Below are 18,458 nucleotides of genomic sequence, written 5' to 3'. Positions count from 1 at the left end.
ATTGAGGTGCACAGACATGTCTGGAGGTTAATTGGGATTGTGATATTTCTCTTTTGTTGTGAGGTTGGGGTGGGGATGAGGGGGGTGGAGTTAGGTTTCAGGGCTGGAAGGCTTTTTGGAATAGCCAGGTTTTTAGATTTTTTTGAAGGACTGGGTGGACGTTTCCAGTCTGAGTAGTTCAGGGAGAGTGTTCCACAGAGAGGGGCCGGCTATTGATATAGCGCGTTCTCTGGTTGCGGTTAGGTGGGCTTGTTTTGTGGAGGGTATGTTTAGCAGGCCGGTGTTTTTAGATCTGAGGTTTCTGGAGGGCGTCTTTAAGCCATTCGGTGTTTTTGTTGTGTATTGATTTGTGTAGTAGGGTAAGGGTTTTGTATTGAATTCTGTGGGATATTGGGAGCCAGTGAAGGTCTTTGAGGATGGGTGTGATGTGGGCGGAGCGACCACTGTTTGTTAGTCATCTGGCTGCTGCATTTTGGAGTAGTTGCAGGGGTTTGAGGGTGGATGAGGGGAGTTCAAGCATTTGGAGAAAATGAAGGATTCAAGTACTGTCCTGAAGTCTTGGTTGAAGAGGAGGGGTTTGATTTTCTTGAGGACTTGTAGCTTGAAGTAGCCGTCTTTTATTGTGGCAGTGATGTGTTTCTTTAGGTTGAGCTTGGAGTCCAATGTGATGCCTAGGTTTTTTACTTCGGTAATGCATCGGCTGGGTGGTTGGGTGGGTGTGGGAGTTTGGATGTTTTTTGTGCAGTGCTTGTTTACTATGTGTAGTATTTCAGTTTTTGAGTGATTGAGTGTGAGGGAATGTTGCGTGAGGAGGTTATTTATTTGGGTTGAGAAGGTTTCCCATTGCAGTAGGGTGCGTTGTAAGTTTTCTTTCATGGGGAGTAGTATCTGAACGTCATCTGCGTAGACAAAGTAGTGGAGATTTAGGCTGGAGAGGAGTTTGCAGAGGGGGAGCATGTATATGTTGAATAGGATGGAGGATAGGGAGGAGCCTTGGGGGACGCCATGAGGGAGTGGGTACAGTTTCGATTCGCAGTTCTTTAGTCGCACTTTATATGATCTGTTAGATAAGTAGCATTTGAACCACTTGAGGGTTTTGTCACCGAGTCCGATTTGTTAGCTGTGATAGTAGAAAGTTGTGGTTGATAGTGTTGAATGCGGCAGAGATGTCCAGTAGTATTAGGAGGTAGGAGTGTCCGGCATCAAGACCTCTCAGGGTCTAAGTTAGCCAGATATGTCTATCTGGCTAAGTTGGATAACTGGCTATGTTTTGAATATCTACCCCAAGACTTTAAAACTGAGATTAATTAATTTTTATAAAATGCTTATTATGTCTCCAAAGAATTATTTAAGAGGTATATGATTGAGATCTTGAATGTGCCAGAGGAAGCTCTACCTCCTTTTAATAAGATTTATTTGCCTGGAATAGAGAAATGATAAACCAGGAGGAGACTTGTCAATGGATAGTCTGGATTTAAGTTTCCAATTGGCTCCGTCTTTGGAACTCTCTACCATCAGTGAACCAAAAGGGCTTAAGTGGGCACTGAAAACGTTTTTATTCAAGCACATGTTTGAGATCGCAGGTTAGCCTCCGCAGTTTCCATCTGTCTGCAACCTATCAATCACCTGAGGCTTTCTGCAGGAAATATCTCTTTCTGTCTAGATATCAGTTATTGTCAGTCTTTTATGTTCATTTTGTTTCACTATTTTTATTGTTTTGTTTTATGATGGGATGTGGCTTTGTAACCCTCTCTGAACATTCTGGAGGGCACAGGATATAAATCACTTTAAATAAATAAATAAGTAAATAAGGCATGGGGAAAAACACAGAGGATCCCAGGAGGCAAGAGACAGTTACAACGGGCAGTGTGCAACCTTCACTGAGGGTGGGCTGCAGCCCAGGGCAGCAGTGATACGGGCTCATTGTGCTTCCTAGATGACATGGGAAAACCTGCACGGAGAGGCAGCTGCAACTCTAAAGGGGAGACAGTGAGATTTGGGGTTGGGTTCCATATGGGGAATCTGATCTGCTTTGGGCATAAGACTGGATGGGCCTTTTGGCCTTTATCTGCTGTCATTTGCCATGCTATTACCTAATCTGCGTGCATAGAGCGACTTATTCATTACTAAGAAACCTTGATCAACACGACACTATCTGAGATGTCTTGTAGTCGATGGGATGCTCTGAAGTGTCTCCTCTACTTTCCTATTTCTTTTTTTGTTTCTGTATGTTTCTGCATTATGTATGCACATATGGTGCTGATGTGTAACTGCGCCAAATCTTTGTGTCTTTAAGTAAATCTATGACTTCCATGAGGCTTCCCCATACACAGCCTTTGGAAGAAGGGTCCTTTCCTTAGGAGATTAATTCTTTTACACTTCTCATTGCCTGAGCTAGTTTCAGGTGCGTGTCTGAGAAGGGAGATTTTTTTCTACATGATATTGGATTTCTTAGACTTTTACCTTAATAGTCTCTTTGCTAGACAGCCATTCTAAGAAAGGTATAAGAAGTTATGTTGATGGTGTAGATATTATGTGATGTTCCAGGGTTAGAGACTCTAGAGAGAGAGTTAAAATATACCATATTTCTCAGACTATGAGATAAACCAGACCAAAATGTACAGTTCTTTTGGAGGTCTTATAGTGTAATAATTACTGTAGAGGAGAGAAGCAATTTGTCACCTCCTCCTACTGGTAGTAGTTGAGTGGTAGCCTCCCCTGACCGCTCCTGCAGCCTTCAGTGGCCGAGCTCCACCAGCCGAATGGACAATAAGATATAGGGCAATTTTAGGCCACTTAAAAAAGTGCATCGTATGCTCTAAAAAATACAATAATTAATCAACCAAGACAAATTTTTCATCTTGGGATAAACTCTTAGGTAAAGTGGACTAGGTGGAGGATGAAAATGTTGGTCTCCTGCTCCCCTACTGATGTTAGGAGAAGCTGATGGGAGAGGAAGGTGCTGGGCTATCCTGCTTCCATCTACTGATGGCAGACTTAAAAGACAGGACCCTGTCACTGAGTGCTGGGGGGAGGGGGAGAAATGATCCCTGAGCTTGCTTTAGCTGTGTTGTCTGTGTACATACAGCGTGCAAGGTGGAGAGCTGTTTGAGCGAATCATCGATGAGAATTATCAGCTGACAGAAATGGATGCCATGGTGTTTGTCCGGCAGATCTGTGAAGGGATACAGTACATGCATCAGATGTACGTCTTGCACCTGGACCTGAAGGTATGTCACTCTTTTATCCATGAAAATGTAAAATATCAGGCAAACCTCTCACTTAAATTTAATACATTTCAGCCGGCAGCGCCTGGGCTATCATTGACCATTGGTGACTCGGTGGTAATGCTGTGCATGCGGAGCCTTGCCTGGGGCTATCATTGACCATTGGTGGCTCGGTGGTAATGCGGTGCATGCGGAGTCCTTGCCTGGGGCTATCATTGACCATTGGTGGCTCGGTGGTAATGCGGTGCATGCGGAGCCTTGCCTGGGGCTATCATTGACCATTGGTGGCTCGGTGGTAATGCGGTGCATGCAGAGCCTTGCCTGGGGCTATCATTGACCATTGGTGGCTCGGTGGTAATGCGGTGCATGCGGAGCCTTGCCTGGGGCTATCATTGACCATTGGTGGCTCGGTGGTAATGCAGTGCATGCGGAGCCTTGCCTGGGGCTATCATTGACCATTGGTGGCTCGGTGGTAATGCGGTGCATGCGGAGCCTTGCCTGGGGCTATCATTGACCATTGGTGGCTCGGTGGTAATGCGGTGCATGCAGAGTCCTTGCCTGGGGCTATCATTGACCATTGGTGGCTCGGTGGTAATGCGGTGCATGCGGAGCCTTGCCTGGGGCTATCATTGACCATTGGTGGCTCGGTGGTAATGCGGTGCATGCGGAGCCTTGCCTGGGGCTATCATTGACCATTGGTGGCTCGGTGGTAATGCGGTGCATGCGGAGCCTTGCCTGGGGCTATCATTGACCATTGGTGGCTCGGTGGTAATGCGGTGCATGCGGAGCCTTGCCTGGGGCTATCATTGACCATTGGTGGCTCGGTGGTAATGCGGTGCATGCGGAGCCTTGCCTGGGGCTATCATTGACCATTGGTGGCTCGGTGGTAATGCGGTGCATGCGGAGCCTTGCCTGGGGCTATCATTGACCATTGGTGGCTCGGTGGTAATGCGGTGCATGCGGAGCCTTGCCTGGGGCTATCATTGACCATTGGTGGCTCGGTGGTAATGCGGTGCATGCGGAGCCTTGCCTGGGGCTATCATTGACCATTGGTGGCTCGGTGGTAATGCGGTGCATGCGGAGCCTTGCCTGGGGCTATCATTGACCATTGGTGGCTCGGTGGTAATGTGGTGCATGCGGAGCCTTGCCTGGGGCTATCATTGACCATTGGTGGCTCGGTGGTAATGCGGTGCATGTGGAGCCTTGCCTGGGGCTATCATTGACCATTGGTGGCTCGGTGGTAATGCGGTGCATGCAGAGCCTTGCCTGGGGGTGCTGCAGGGAGGGGTTCATGGCTATCATTAAGGGTGACTTCTGGTGGCTGGATTTAGAGGATTTTGGAAGGAACTCTGGTGCATGGCAGACTAGGGCGAGAGGGAGGATCTTTAACAATAGGGAAGAAATCCCCAGGAAGTTGTGAATGAAGGCTCAAAGTACCAGAATTCCAGCACTGGTTCTGACTGACGTGGAAGAAAGTGAAAGGAAGAAGAACCGGGCCAGAACACTAAAAAAAAAATAGATTGTGAAGTGCCTGTACCCTGATGCAGCATTCACAGCCCCTGGGGTGGAAGGGGGAATCTGAGTCCTCACTCAACAGCGCCACTTAGTGGCCGGACTCAGCTGCATTCTGCAGGGAGCTGTGTCCTCACTCAACAGTGCCACTTAGTGGCCGGATTCAGCTGCATTCTGCAGGGAATCTGAGTCCTCACTCAACAGCGCCACTTAGTGGCCGGACTCAGCTGCATTCTGCAGGGAGCTGTGTCCTCGCTCAACAGCGCCACTTAGTGGCCAGACTCAGCTGCATTCTGCAGGGAATCTGAGTCCTCACTCAATAGAGCCACTTAGTGGCTGGACTCAGCTGCATTCTGCAGGGAGCTGTGTCCTCACTCAACAGCGCCACTTAGTGGCTGGATTCAGCTGCATTCTGCAGGGAATCTGAGTCCTCACTCAACAGCGCCACTTAGTGGCTGGACTCAGCTGCATTCTGCAGGGAATCTGAGTCCTCACTCAACAGAGCCACTTAGTGGCTGGATTCAGCTGCATTCTGCAGGGAATCTGAGTCCTCACTCAACAGCGCCACTTAGTGGCTGGACTCAGCTGCATTCTGCAGGGAATCTGAGTCCTCACTCAACAGAGCCACTTAGTGGCTGGACTCAGCTGCATTCTGCAGGGAGCTGTGTCCTCACTCAACAGCGCCACTTAGTGGCCAGACTCAGCTGCATTCTGCAGGGAGCTGTGTCCTCACTCAACAGCGCCACTTAGTGGCCGGATTCAGCTGCATTCTGCAGGGAATCTGAGTCCTCACTCAACAGCGCCACTTAGTGGCCGGACTCAGCTGCATTCTGCAGGGAGCTGTGTCCTCACTCAACAGCGCCACTTAGTGGCCGGACTCAGCTGCATTCTGCAGGGAGCTGTGGCCCTGCCTTGGCTGAGGACTGGAATGAGCTTCAGGAGACGCTTCCAGATCCAACAGATAAAGAAGCAGGAGGAAACCTTTAGGAAAAAAAGAAAGCAAAGCACTGAACATTTTCTGCATGAATAAATGAATGAAAGTCACTAAGGCAGGAGCACAGAGGCTGCGAGTCATGCACTCATCTCCAGAGGATGGGCGGCAACTTTTGCATTGTGCGGTTTACTTTTCTTGGTGTGTCCTGAGCTGCAATGTCTGTTGCTTCTCTGAGGGAGGGAATGACATTGATTCATGCTTTTGTCTCTTGCAGCCAGAGAACATTGTGTGTGTGAGTCACAACAGCCACATGGTAAAGATTATTGATTTCGGATTTGCTCGCAGGTATAGTCTCTCTCTCTCTCTCTCTCCTTCTCTCTCTCTCTCTCTCTCTCTCTCCCAGCACTGCTGCAGGTTGTAAATTTACAGATCCTCATTCATGCTCTTTCCCTCTAGAGCCCTGAAAACCTCTCTCTCATATTCTCTCCTCTTTTCCTCTTCTGGCTTCCTCTCCCTTGTACACTCTCCTCCTTCCTCTCTTTCTCATAGCTGTATTGTCACATCCTGGTCATTGAGTTTCCTGCCAGGGAAGGCTGTGGAAGGTTTTCCCATCAATACTTCTGCCAGCTTCAGGGCAGGATTGACACCCATAAAGGTGTCCCAGGAAAGTGAAACTGGGGCCCATGCACGTTCCATGCTTGTCCTGCTCAGAAGCTGCGTGGAGGCCGCAAGATGAGGGTGGTGGTGAATGAATTTCACTGTGAGGAAAGAAGGGTAATTAGTAGAGTGCCTCAGGGATCAGATCTACAGCTGTTCCTCTTCAATATCTTTGTGAGTGATATTGCAGGTGAGTTGGAAGGAAAGATTTGTTTTTATGCAGATGGCACTAAGAACTACCCCTAAGGGACTAGTCACAATGGGAAGTGATCTAAGAAGCTAGGAGTAGAAAAGTGCTCGACAGTTAAGATTTAATGCAAAAAAAGTGTATTTGGGGTACAGAAATCCGAGGGAACGATACACATGAGGGGCAAGAAATGATGTGCATCAAGAGATCGCTATTCTCCGAGGGCGAGCAGGATGGTAGTCCTCACACACGGGTGACTTCATCAGATGGAGCCCCAACACGGAAAACATCTCAAAGTTTCTACTACTTGACTTGCCACGCTGGCCATGCCAGGCATGCTCTATACCATGTGTCCAAGCAGGGGTCCCTCTTCAGTCTCTCTTTCTGCGGAGCTTCAGCATCGTGGTATGTGAGCTCACTTTGGCATTTTAGCCTCTTACAAAGTTTCCACTTTTTCAAAACTGTCAAACGTGATTTTCTTCACTGTGTTCTCCGGATCCCTCTTGGTCCTTCCTGTAGTGTTTCTAGTAAGTGTTTTCGATGTTTATTGGTAACTTTACTTTTACAGTCAATTCCCTGCTGCAGTGGTGGTTTGGTGCCCACCGGCCATCGATGCTCTTTGCCATCTATTTTGATCTTCCCGTTTATTTCGTCCCATCAAGGCTGCATCTGATTTAACCATGTCCATCATGGATCCCCATGATGAATGTATCCTCTGCCTGGGGGGCATCGCATGACGTCCGGGGTTGCCACAAATATGACTCCAAAAGGACATTGTCTTTGTTTTGATAAGATGGAGTGCCTCTTTGGGTTCGAGAAGACTGAACCATCGGCATCAGTGTCATTTGCATCAAAAGAGCATGGAGCCGCACTGATGGACTCCAAGCCATCAACATCAGCAGGACGGTTGGTTCCATAAGCCATCAGCTGATTGGGGTGCCAGAAACTGGGTATCTACAGGCTAAGAACGTCTGGTTACTCATCATTGGCCTTGGCACCACTGGGGTGGTACATATCTGTGTGTTTTGGGAACACTGAGAATCATAGGGGTGATATTGGCCTAATGGTTTCGGCAAAAGGGGAGGGGATTCAACCATTTGGAGTGGTGATAGTCTATGATGTGTTGAGGGAGGGACATATGCGCCAATCTTATGTATTTTTTATAGCCTCGGAGAGGGTTGAAAGACAAGACCCCAAAGTTCACTGCAGACACCACACACGGATAGGTGGTACCCGACCAAACTCACAAAAACTGACATTGGAAAAATGGGGGATCCTGTAAGAGTGATATCATGGAATGTTAATGGGCTAGGTTCTCCTGTTAAGCGGAAAAAGATCCTTTCACAATTACAAAAGTGTAAACCTACCATAGCTTGCTTACAAGAAAGCCACCTCACAACCAAGGAAAGTCAGAAACTATTGGGGGGCTGAGTGGGGGCATGTCATTTTACAGCAGCACAGAAGAAAAAAGCAGTGTGGCAATCCCGATTCACAAAGCATGCGACTTCCAACTCACTAATGTTATACAGGATGGTGACGGGCGATTTGTGATGGTAACAGGCTCCCTAGGCAGGCGTGAGATTACCATATGTAACATATATGCACCTAATAACTACACACACACTTTCTTTATGTACGTTCTTAACCAATTGGTAGCCCATACAAGAGGGTTTCTTATAGTCACAGGAGACTTCAATTGTACACATGACCCCCGGCAAGATAGGAGCCTTAGCATGCCAGCCCCTCACACCAACAGAGACAAGGGTGCCACCTTTCTTTGTAAGGAACTTGAACTGCTAGACACATGGCGTACGCTACATCCAGAGGAGAGGGACTACACCCACATCTCTCGAACCCATGCAACACTCTCGTGTATCAATTACATTCTAATACCCAAAAAACACTTCTCCTACCTCACAAATGCTATCATAGGCCCCTAGATTATTTCGGATCATACACCCATCTGGATTGACTTGCAGTTCTCCATCTTAGAACTGGAGGAACGCTTCTGGAAATTCCCGAGTTACCTATGGAATGATATGGAATTCCGGACCTTTGTGTAAAACAAATGGGAAGAATTTGTGATCTTTAACGGACAACATACTTCTGACGCCAAGTTATTCTGGGAGACCAGGAAAGCAGTAATCCGGGGAGAAATTATCTCCTATATTGCGTCACGTAAACAGAGAGCAAACAATTCCATATTATATTTTGAGTTACAATTAAATAGGGCCAAGCAGGTGCTGATTTCCCAGTCCACAGACTTTAACATTATGAGAGATTTAAACTTTCTCCTCCATCAAAGGGCACAACACTCTCTCCAAACATCCGAGCACAACTTCTTCCGCTTTGGCAACAAGGTTGGGCGCAACTAGCTAACCTAGTACGAGTACATCGCGGAAAAACAGTCATCCCTCGCATTAAAACATCAAAGGGCGATATTGTTACCAAGTGGAAGGACATTTGTGAAGTGTTCAGGGGCTTTTATGAAGCATTATATAACAGAATATGTAGTAGGAGACCCACAGGGGAAAGAACAGTTCTTAAAAAAATCTGCCACTCCCTAAATTATCCGAGACCCAACTTCATTTCTAAATAAACCTATCCAAACTCTGGAAGGCTTAAATGTAATCTCCTCTAGTAAATCCGGAAAAGCACCGGGAGCTGACGGGTTTTCATATGACTTTTATAAAATCCTAAAAAACCATGTCAGTGGCATGCTATCCTCTTTATACATCCAAGCCCTACAGTCAAATTGTATCCCATCCAGCTTTTACATAGCATACATTACGGTATTGCCCAAACTGGGTAAGGACACACTGCAACCAGCTTCCTACAGGCCAATATCACTTCTAAACTGCAACCTCAAAATCTTGGCCAAAGTATTAGCCAATAGAATGGGGGTTGTACTCCCTCGTCTCATTTCTGATTTTCAGGTAGGCTTTGTCAAAGGCAGATCTGCGTCCCTCCACATAGCCAAACTCCTCACTGCAAGCTCGGTCTGCACTACACAAGACATTCCTGCCATCGCAATTGGCTTCGACTCAGAAAAAGCGTTTGATAGGATGTCTTGGCCATACCTATTTTCCACCTTGAACAGATTTTGTTTTCAGGGGAACATTATCCAATACATTTCACTGTTGTATCTCAACCCCACCTCTCACATAATCGCCAACGGCTTAAGATCAGAGGATGTTAAAGTGAGATGGGAAGTTCGCCAGGGGTGTTCCCTCTCCCCTCTACTTTATATTTTAGTCATCGATACCCTATTATGAAAGATAGACCTGTTGGATGAGATTATCGGGCTCCAGAAAAACAACCATACGTTTAAAGTAGCCGCATGCGCGGATGATGTCCTAATTTTTTTGACCAATCCGGTGGTCTCTCTTGCACTGCTCCTAACACTTCAACGTGAATACAGCAAATTTGCAGGGCTACAGATCAATCAAGATAAGTCCAAGGCTCTAGCAGTGGGGGGGGGGGGGGGGGAGGTACGTTCGGCTTGGAAGGGGCCTTTCCCTCTAAAATGGGTTGAGAAGGAATTGAAATATTTGGGCATCAAACTACCATCTTCCTTATCGTCTTTATACGCAGCCAATATTTGCCCACTAATCCAGACCACCTCTCAACTTCTCATGAAATGGCAGGGACTGCTCCTGTCCTTAGTTGGGCGGGTGCAACTTCTCAAAATGATTGTCCTTCCCAAGTGGCTCTACACTTTACAAATGGTCCCGCTCTGGCTATTAAAAAGAGATTATCGTATAGTACTGGCCATCATGAGGAAATTTCTGTGGAATGGGAAAAAAGTGCGGATATCTGTCAGTTTTATGCAACCCCTTTCTAAAGGAGGTATCAATTGCCCCAACTTACGGTTTTATAACCTAGCGTGCATGCTATGCTTCTTATATGACTGGATATTCGATACATCACACTACTCTCCGACTCAACTCCTCCAGAGTTGGATGGAAGACCATTCTCTCAACTACATACCCAAGCCCCAAGTTCACATCTTCCTCAGTATCTTTCTTCAATGCTGCTGGTCTCCTCATGTCGAAAAGCCTGGCTATTTCTGTGTCAAATTCTCAAAATCCCTTCGCGCCTAACATCTCTACTAGGTATATGTAACAACGGTCTCTTTGTGCCCGCTCAAGTGAACTGTAGATTCCATACATGGTGGGAATGAGGCTTGCAGTTTGTACATCAATTATGCTCACACTCCTCCACCCAACTTTTTAGTTTTGCCGAAATCCAACGATTTCAATTACCAACAACTGACTTCTATGCCTACTTACAACTCCGCCACTTTATATATTCATCCTGTGCAGTATTCAAGAGCACCCCTGAAAGCATACGATTAAGGCGCATCATGCTAGATCAAATTAAACAGATCCCCTCTATAGCACGGTTTACTAAAGAGATCAGAGACACACTCATCCCAGTAAATTTAAAAGTCCTTTATCAAAAATGGTCTGATTTTAATCTCACGTTTCAGGACTTCTCCCAGTGCTTTTCAGATATCTCACTGGTGTCTGAAAATGTGTTATATCGAGAGCTACAATATAAATTTCAACAGTTTTATCTCTCTCCTCACAGAGCCTTCAAGGCTAAGGTGGCCAACTCTCCTCTGTCCGAAATGTACCCACAAACCAGGCTCATTTTCTCATGCATTCTGATCGTGTCCACTTGTGCTACAATTCTGGCATCAAGTTAACATCATCTGTGGTAAAATATTGAACACCCAGATACCTCTAGACCCTATGCTATGGATCTTCGGCAGAGTATTACCACCATCAACAGACCTAGTTCCTTTAGACACCTTAGATGCAAGGTTCTTACAGAAGGCAAGTCTTATTGGGAAGAAGGTCATCCTTCTCACCTAGATAGGCCCATTAGGTCCCCACGTTGACTCATGGTTCAGACTTTTCGTGAAGTTTTACACATTTGAATACATCTCAGCTAAAAATACCTCACATAAGTGCTTCACTGATGTGCAGAAACAATGGGAAAAATTCCAAACATATCTGTCCCCTAACACGGGATAGAGTTACATGCGCTTATATTGCTGTCTAGGGAAGACTTGGCTCCAGATGGAACTTTCTCTCAGATCCCTGTCTTCTAGGACCCTTAGATACAGAACCACCCGGGTGGGGGGGAGGTGTTGGGAAAAGTAATCAGGTAATAGGGAGGCAGGTGGAGATGCTCTGGGGACACTGTGTGGACTGTATGTTTAACAGCATGGACACTATGAAATCCTCCCATATTTAAGTCTTTGTTTCCATTACATACTCTCTCATGTTCTATTTGGAAACTTACAAACTATTGAATGTCAACCATGTTTTATTGTTACTACTTCATTGTTTACTGTCCCTTGGGGCATGACCAGACTATGTTATGTAATGAAAAACCAATAAAAACAAGTTACAAAAAAACAAATATATATATATCCAAAGCAAGAAACCTGTGAGTGAGTCAGTTGGACCATTAGATGACCGAGGGGTTAAAGAGGCTCTTAGGGAAGGTAAGGCCATTGCAGAAAGACTAAATGAATTCTTTGCTTCCGTGTTTACTAATGAGGATGTTGGGGAGATACCAGTTCCGGAGATGGTTTTCAAAGGTGATGAGTCAGATGAACTGAATCAAATCACTGTGAACCTGCAAGATGTAGTAGACCAGATTGACAACCTAAAAAGTAGCAAATCACCTGGACCAGATGGTATGCATCTAGGGTTCTGAAGGAACTCAAAAATTAAATTTCTGATCTATTAGTTAAAATTTGTAACCTATCATTAAAATCATCCATTGTACCTGAAGACTGGAGGGTGGCCAACTAACCCCTATATTTAAAATGGGCTCCAGGGGCAATTCGGGTAACTATAGACCAGTGAGCCTGACTTCAGTGCCAGGAAAAATAGTGGAAACTATTCTAAAGATCAAAATCGTAGAGGCATATAGAAAGACATGGTTTAATGGAACACAATCAACATGGATTTACCCAAGGGAAGTCTTGCCTAACAAATCTGCTTTATTTTTTTTGAAGGAGTTAATAAACATGTGGATAAAGGTGAACTGGTAGATGTAGTGTATTTGCTTTTCAGAAGGCGTTTGACAAAGTCCCTCATCAGAGGCTTCTAAGAAAGCTAAAAGTCATGGGATAGGAGGCGATGTCCTTTCGTGGATTACAAACTGGTTAAAAGACAGGAAACAGAGAGTAGGATTAAATGGTCAATTTTCTCAGTGGAAAAGCGTAAACAGTGGAGTGCCTCAGGGATCTGTACTTGGACCGGTGCTTTTCAATATATTTATAAATGATCTGGAAAGGAATACGACGAGTGAGGTTATCAAATTTGCGGATGATACACAATTATTCAGAGTAGTTAAATCACAAGCAGACTGTGATACATTACAGGAGGACCTTGCAAGACTGGAAGATTGGGTATCCAAATGGCAGATGAAATTTAATGTGGACAAGTGCAAGGTGTTGCACATAGGGAAAAATAACCCTTGCTGTAGTTACACAATGTTAGGTTCCTTATTAGGAGCTACCACCCAGGAAAAAGATCTAGGCATCATAGTAGATAATACTTTAAAATCATCGGCTCAGTGTGCTGCGACAGTCAAAAAAGCAAATAGAATGTTAGGAATTATTAGGAAGGGAATGGTTAATAGAACGGAAAATGTCATAATGCCTCTGTATCGCTCCATGGTGAGACCGCATCTTGAATACTGTGTACAATTCTGGTCACCGCATCTCAAAAAAGATATAGTTGCGATGGAGAAGGGTACAGAGAAGGGCGACCAAAATGATAAAGGGGATGGAACAGCTCCCCTATGAGGAAAGGCTGAAGAGGTTAGGGCTGTTCAGCTTGGAGAAGAGATAACTGAGGGGGGATATGATAGAGGTGTTTAAGATCATGAGAGGTCTTGAACAAGTAGATGTGACTCGGTTATTTACACTTTCGAATAATAAAAGGACTAGGGGGCATTCCATGAAGTTAGCAAGTAGCACATTTAAGACTAATCGGAGAAAGTTCTTTTTCACTCAACGCACAATAAAGCTCTGGAATTTGTTGCCAGAGGATGTGGTTAGTGCAGTTAGTGTAGCTGGGTTTAAAAAAGTTTTGGATACGTTCTTGGAGGAGAAATCCATTAACTGCTATTAATCAAGTTTACTTAGGGAATAGCCACTGCTATTAATTGCATCAGTAGCATGGGATCTTCTTAGTGTTTGAGTAATTGCCAGGTTCTTATGGCCTGGATGGCCACTGTTGGAAACAGGATGCTGGCTTGATGGACACTTGGTCTGACCCAGCATGGCCATTTCTTATGTTCTTATGTTCTTAATTGTGCACTGAGAGAAAAAGAATTTTCTCCGATTAATCTTAAATGTGCTACTTGGATAGGGATGGCCGACACGACACTATGTTTGGCCAGTCTGTCCTTCGGAGTAAGTTTCAGGTGTAGAACATAACTCTTCCCACCTAGGGCCTGTTGTTTGGGTTCAGACTGTCGCCTCCTCCTTTACCGACAGTACCATTGTTGTTGTTCCATTTTACAAGTGGTTTGGGTGTCTGGTCCCCTTTTATATTGGGGGCAGCCTGTAGCTAGGGATTCACCCGTCTGGGGGGGTTACCATCCTGGTTGTCCTGAGAGAAAGCAGAGCTGCTTACCTGTAACAGGTGTTCTCCTAGGACAGCAGGATGTTGGTCCTCGGGAAACCCGCCTGTCACCCCGGGGAGTAGGGTTTCTCCTAGTTTCGATTTGTATCTCATTCCATGGTAAAGAACTGAAGAGGGACCCCGCGTGGACACGTAGTATGAGGCATGCTGGTCATGCCCACTGTGGCAAGTCAGACATAGGTTTTCTGTGTCAAGGCTCCATGTGATGATGTCACCCACGTGTAAGGACTAACATGCTGCTGTCCTCGGAGAACACCTGTTACAGGTAAGCAATTCTGCTTTCAAAAGCCATTTATATGGATAACTCACAAGTTAATCATCTTATTGGCAAGTTTTACCATTTTCAGTCACTTATTGGGCTGAGTTGTAGCTGAGTAATAACTTAACCGGTTATGATTCAGCCACATAAAAAAGAGGTGCTCCGCAGGCAGGCCAGACGTAGCCAAATTTCTATATATTTGTCTAAAAGTCAGAAACTTTAGGGCAGAGCTTTCCAAAGTGTGTGTCGGGACACATTAGTGTGTCGCCTGTAGTGTGGAGGTGTGTCACCCGGTCCACAGGGCCGGCGGAAGCAGGGAACTATAGCAGGAAGATCGGCGGGCAGTGGTGGAGCTTACATCACCACGGCCCGAAGAAAAGGGTCACGTTCACTCCTCCTCCTTCCTGCCTGTGCAGCCCTGGAAGAAAAATGTTGCCGGAGCCGCGTGGGCAGGAAGGAGGAGGAGCATCTGCTGCGTACAGAAGAAGAGCAGCATTAATGGGCCGTTGCGGATCCCACGTCGCGACGGCCCGAGAAGAGGAGGAAACCCGATAGCAGGGCCACTGCAGATCCCACGTCGCGGCAGCCCGAGAAGAGGAGGAAACCCGATAGCAGGGCCGCTGCACATCCCATGTCACGGCCAGGAAGATCAGGGCCTCTGAAGAGAGCCCCACCCTTCGGCAAACCCGTGCAGAGGGGCAGCATGTGCCAGTGAGAGCCTGTGCTTGAGCAAGAGAGCATTGTAGGAGTGAGAGAGCCTGTGTGTGTGTGTGAGAGTGAGGACAGCATGTGCACGAGAGAGACAGTATGTATGTATGTATGAGAGAGAGGCATGTGAGAGTGAGAGCTGTGGATTGTGTGAGATTGCATGTGAGTGAGAGCCTGTGGTGTGTGAGAATGTGTGAGATAGCGTGTGAGAATGAGAACCTGATTGTGTGTTTGAGGGAAGACAGATGGAGAGAAAAGAAATAGAAAAAAAGACCCTGTAAAAGGAATTGGCAAAAAAACAAGAAAGGAAAGGTGGAAAAAAAAGCCTGTGACTAACCGATTAGAAAAACTAAGATCAGACAGCAAAGTAAAAAAAAAAATTACTTTTAGTGAATGGCACATGTAATCTTTGGGAATGTGCAAGAGTAGCACTTTCTCTATGCCGAGTCTCACAATGTACGAGATCAGCATGGAGGAAGTGGAAGCCTGCAAATATTTATTATGAGATAGGTTGTGTTGTGAAACATTTTATTTATGTATATGTTTAAGGAAACATACATAAATTGTTGAAATACATTTTGTTCATTTAACCTTTAACTTCTAGTTTGCTGGTAGACTGAATTACTGTGTCACGATATTATGTTTGTCTAAAAAGTGTGTCACCAACATGAAAAGTTTGGAAAGCTCTGCTTTAGGGTCTAAAATTATCGGACCTTGTGTGGCGACATAACCAGATCTCTTCAAAGGCATCCGGTTAAGCAGTGCTGAGGAAAACCCAGCAAAGTACAGCGGGGCTGTGAGGGCAATTCTCACCTCTCCTTCCACAAAATGCAACATTAATCCCCCACCTCCCACAATCCTAACATAAGATAAAACCCTAGCAGTGCAACATTAATCCCCCACCTCCCACAATCCTAACATAAGATAAAACCCTAGCAGTGCAACATTAATCCCCCACCTCCCACAATCCTAACATAAGATAAAACCCTAGCAGTGCAACATTATAATCCCCCACCTCCCACAAACCTAACATAAGATAAAACACTAGCAGTGCAACATTAATCCCTCACCTCCCACAATCCTAACATTAGATAAAACCCCTAGCAGTGCAACATTAATCCCCACCTCCCACAATCCTAACATAAGATAAAACCCTAGCAGGGCAGCATTAATCCCCCACCTCCCACAATCCTAACATAAGATAAAACCCTAGCAGTGCAACATTAATCCCCCACCTCCCACAAACCTAACATAAGATAAAAACCCTAGCAGTGCAACATTATCATCCCCACCTCCCACAATCCTAACATAAGATAAAACCCTAGCAGTGCAACATTAATCCCCCACCTCCCACAATCCTAACATAAGATAAAACCCTAGCAGTGCAACATTAATCTCTCACCTCCCACAAACCTAACATAAGATAAAACCCTAGCAGTGCAACATTAATCCCCCACCTCCCACAAACCTAACATAAGATAAAACCCTAGCAGTGCAACATTAATCCCCCACAATCCTAACATAAGATAAAACCCTAGCAGTGCAACATTAATCCCCCACCTCCCACAATCCTAACATAAGATAAAACCCAAGCAGTGCAACATTAATTCCCCACCTCCCACAATCCTAACATAAGATAAAACCCTAGCAATGCAACATTAATTCCCCACCTCCCACAATCCTAACATAAGATAAAACCCTAGCAGTGCAACATTAATCCCTCACCTCCCACAAACCTAACATAAGATAAAACCCTAGCAGTGCAACATTAATCCCCCACAATCCTAACATAAGATAAAACCCTAGCAGTGCAACATTAATCCCCCACCTCCCACAATCCTAACATAAGATAAAACCCTAGCAGTGCAACATTAATCCCCCCACCTCCCACAACCTAACATAAGATAAAACCCTAGCAGTGCAACATTAATCCCTCACCTCCCACAAACCTAACATAAGATAAAACCCTAGCAGTGCAACATTAATCCCCCACCTCCCACAAACCTAACATAAGATAAAACCCCAGCAGTGCAACATTAATCCCCCACCTCCCACAATCCTAACATAAGATAAAACCCCTAGCAGTGCAACATTAATCCCTCACCTCCCACAATCCTAACATAAGATAAAACCCTAGCAGTGCAACATTAATCCCCCACCTCCCACAATCCTAACATAAGATAAAACCCAGCAGTGCAACATTAATCCCCCACCTCCCACAATCCTAACATAAGATAAAAACCCTAGCAGTGCAACATTAATCCCCCCACCTCCCACAATCCTAACATAAGATAAAACCCTAGCAGTGCAACATTAATCCCCCACCTCCCACAATCCTAACATAAGATAAAACCCTAGCAGTGCAACATTAATCCCCACCCTCCCACAATCCTAACATAAGATAAAACCCTAGCAGTGCAACATTAATCCCCCACCTCCCACAATCCTAACATAAGATAAAACCCTAGCAGTGCAACATTAATCCCCCACCTCCCACAATCCTAACATAAGATAAAACCCTAGCAGTGCAACATTAATCCCCCACCTCCACAAACCTAACATAAGATAAAACCCTAGCAGTGCAACATTAATCCCCCACCTCCCACAAACCTAACATAAGATAAAACCCTAGCAGTGCAACATTAATCCCCCACCTCCCACAATCCTAACATAAGATAAAACCCTAGCAGTGCAACATTAATCCCTCACCTCCCACAATCCTAACATAAGATAAAACCCCTAGCAGTGCAACATTAATCCCCCACCTCCCACAATCCTAACATAAGATAAAACCCTAGCAGTGCAACATTAATCCCCCACCTCCCACAATCCTAACATAAGATAAAACCCTAGCAGTGCAACATTAATCCCCCACCTCCCACAATCCTAACATAAGATAAAACCCTAGCAGTGCAACATTAATCCCCCACCTCCCACAATCCTAACATAAGATAAAACCCTAGCAGTGCAACATTAATCCCCCACCTCCCACAATCCTAACATAAGATAAAAACCCTAGCAGTGCAACATTAATCCCCCACCTCCCACAAACCTAACATAAGATAAAACCCTAGCAGTGCAACATTAATCCCTCACCTCCCACAAACCTAACATAAAATAAAACCCTAGCAGTGCAACATTAATCCCCCACCTCCCACAATCCTAACAAAATAAAACCCTAGCAGTGCAACATTATATCCCCCCACTCCACAATCCTAACATAGATAAAACCCTACAGTGCAACATTAATCCCTCACCTCCCACAATCCTAACTAAGATAAAACCCTAGCAGTGCAAC

The 18,458-nt window shown here is 45.4% G+C and overlaps 1 protein-coding gene across 1 annotated transcript in view; it reads left to right on the top strand.

The window, feature by feature from the left end:
* The window catches only part of MYLK2 (myosin light chain kinase 2), a gene marked incomplete in the record, with an annotated part of 96,273 nt that overhangs the window by 60,461 nt on the left and 17,354 nt on the right, over window positions 1-18,458 (top strand). Inside the window, 2 exon segments of the mRNA XM_029611028.1 lie at window positions 3,089-3,230; window positions 5,948-6,023. Coding sequence (XP_029466888.1) covers window positions 3,089-3,230; window positions 5,948-6,023 — 218 coding nt within the window.

The sequence above is a fragment of the Rhinatrema bivittatum genome, chromosome 8 (assembly GCF_901001135.1).
Source record: "Rhinatrema bivittatum chromosome 8, aRhiBiv1.1, whole genome shotgun sequence".
Classification (NCBI taxonomy): Eukaryota; Metazoa; Chordata; class Amphibia; order Gymnophiona; family Rhinatrematidae; genus Rhinatrema; species Rhinatrema bivittatum.
Note: the sequence above shows the minus strand (reverse complement) of the source record. Positions and strands in the feature narration are given on the sequence as shown.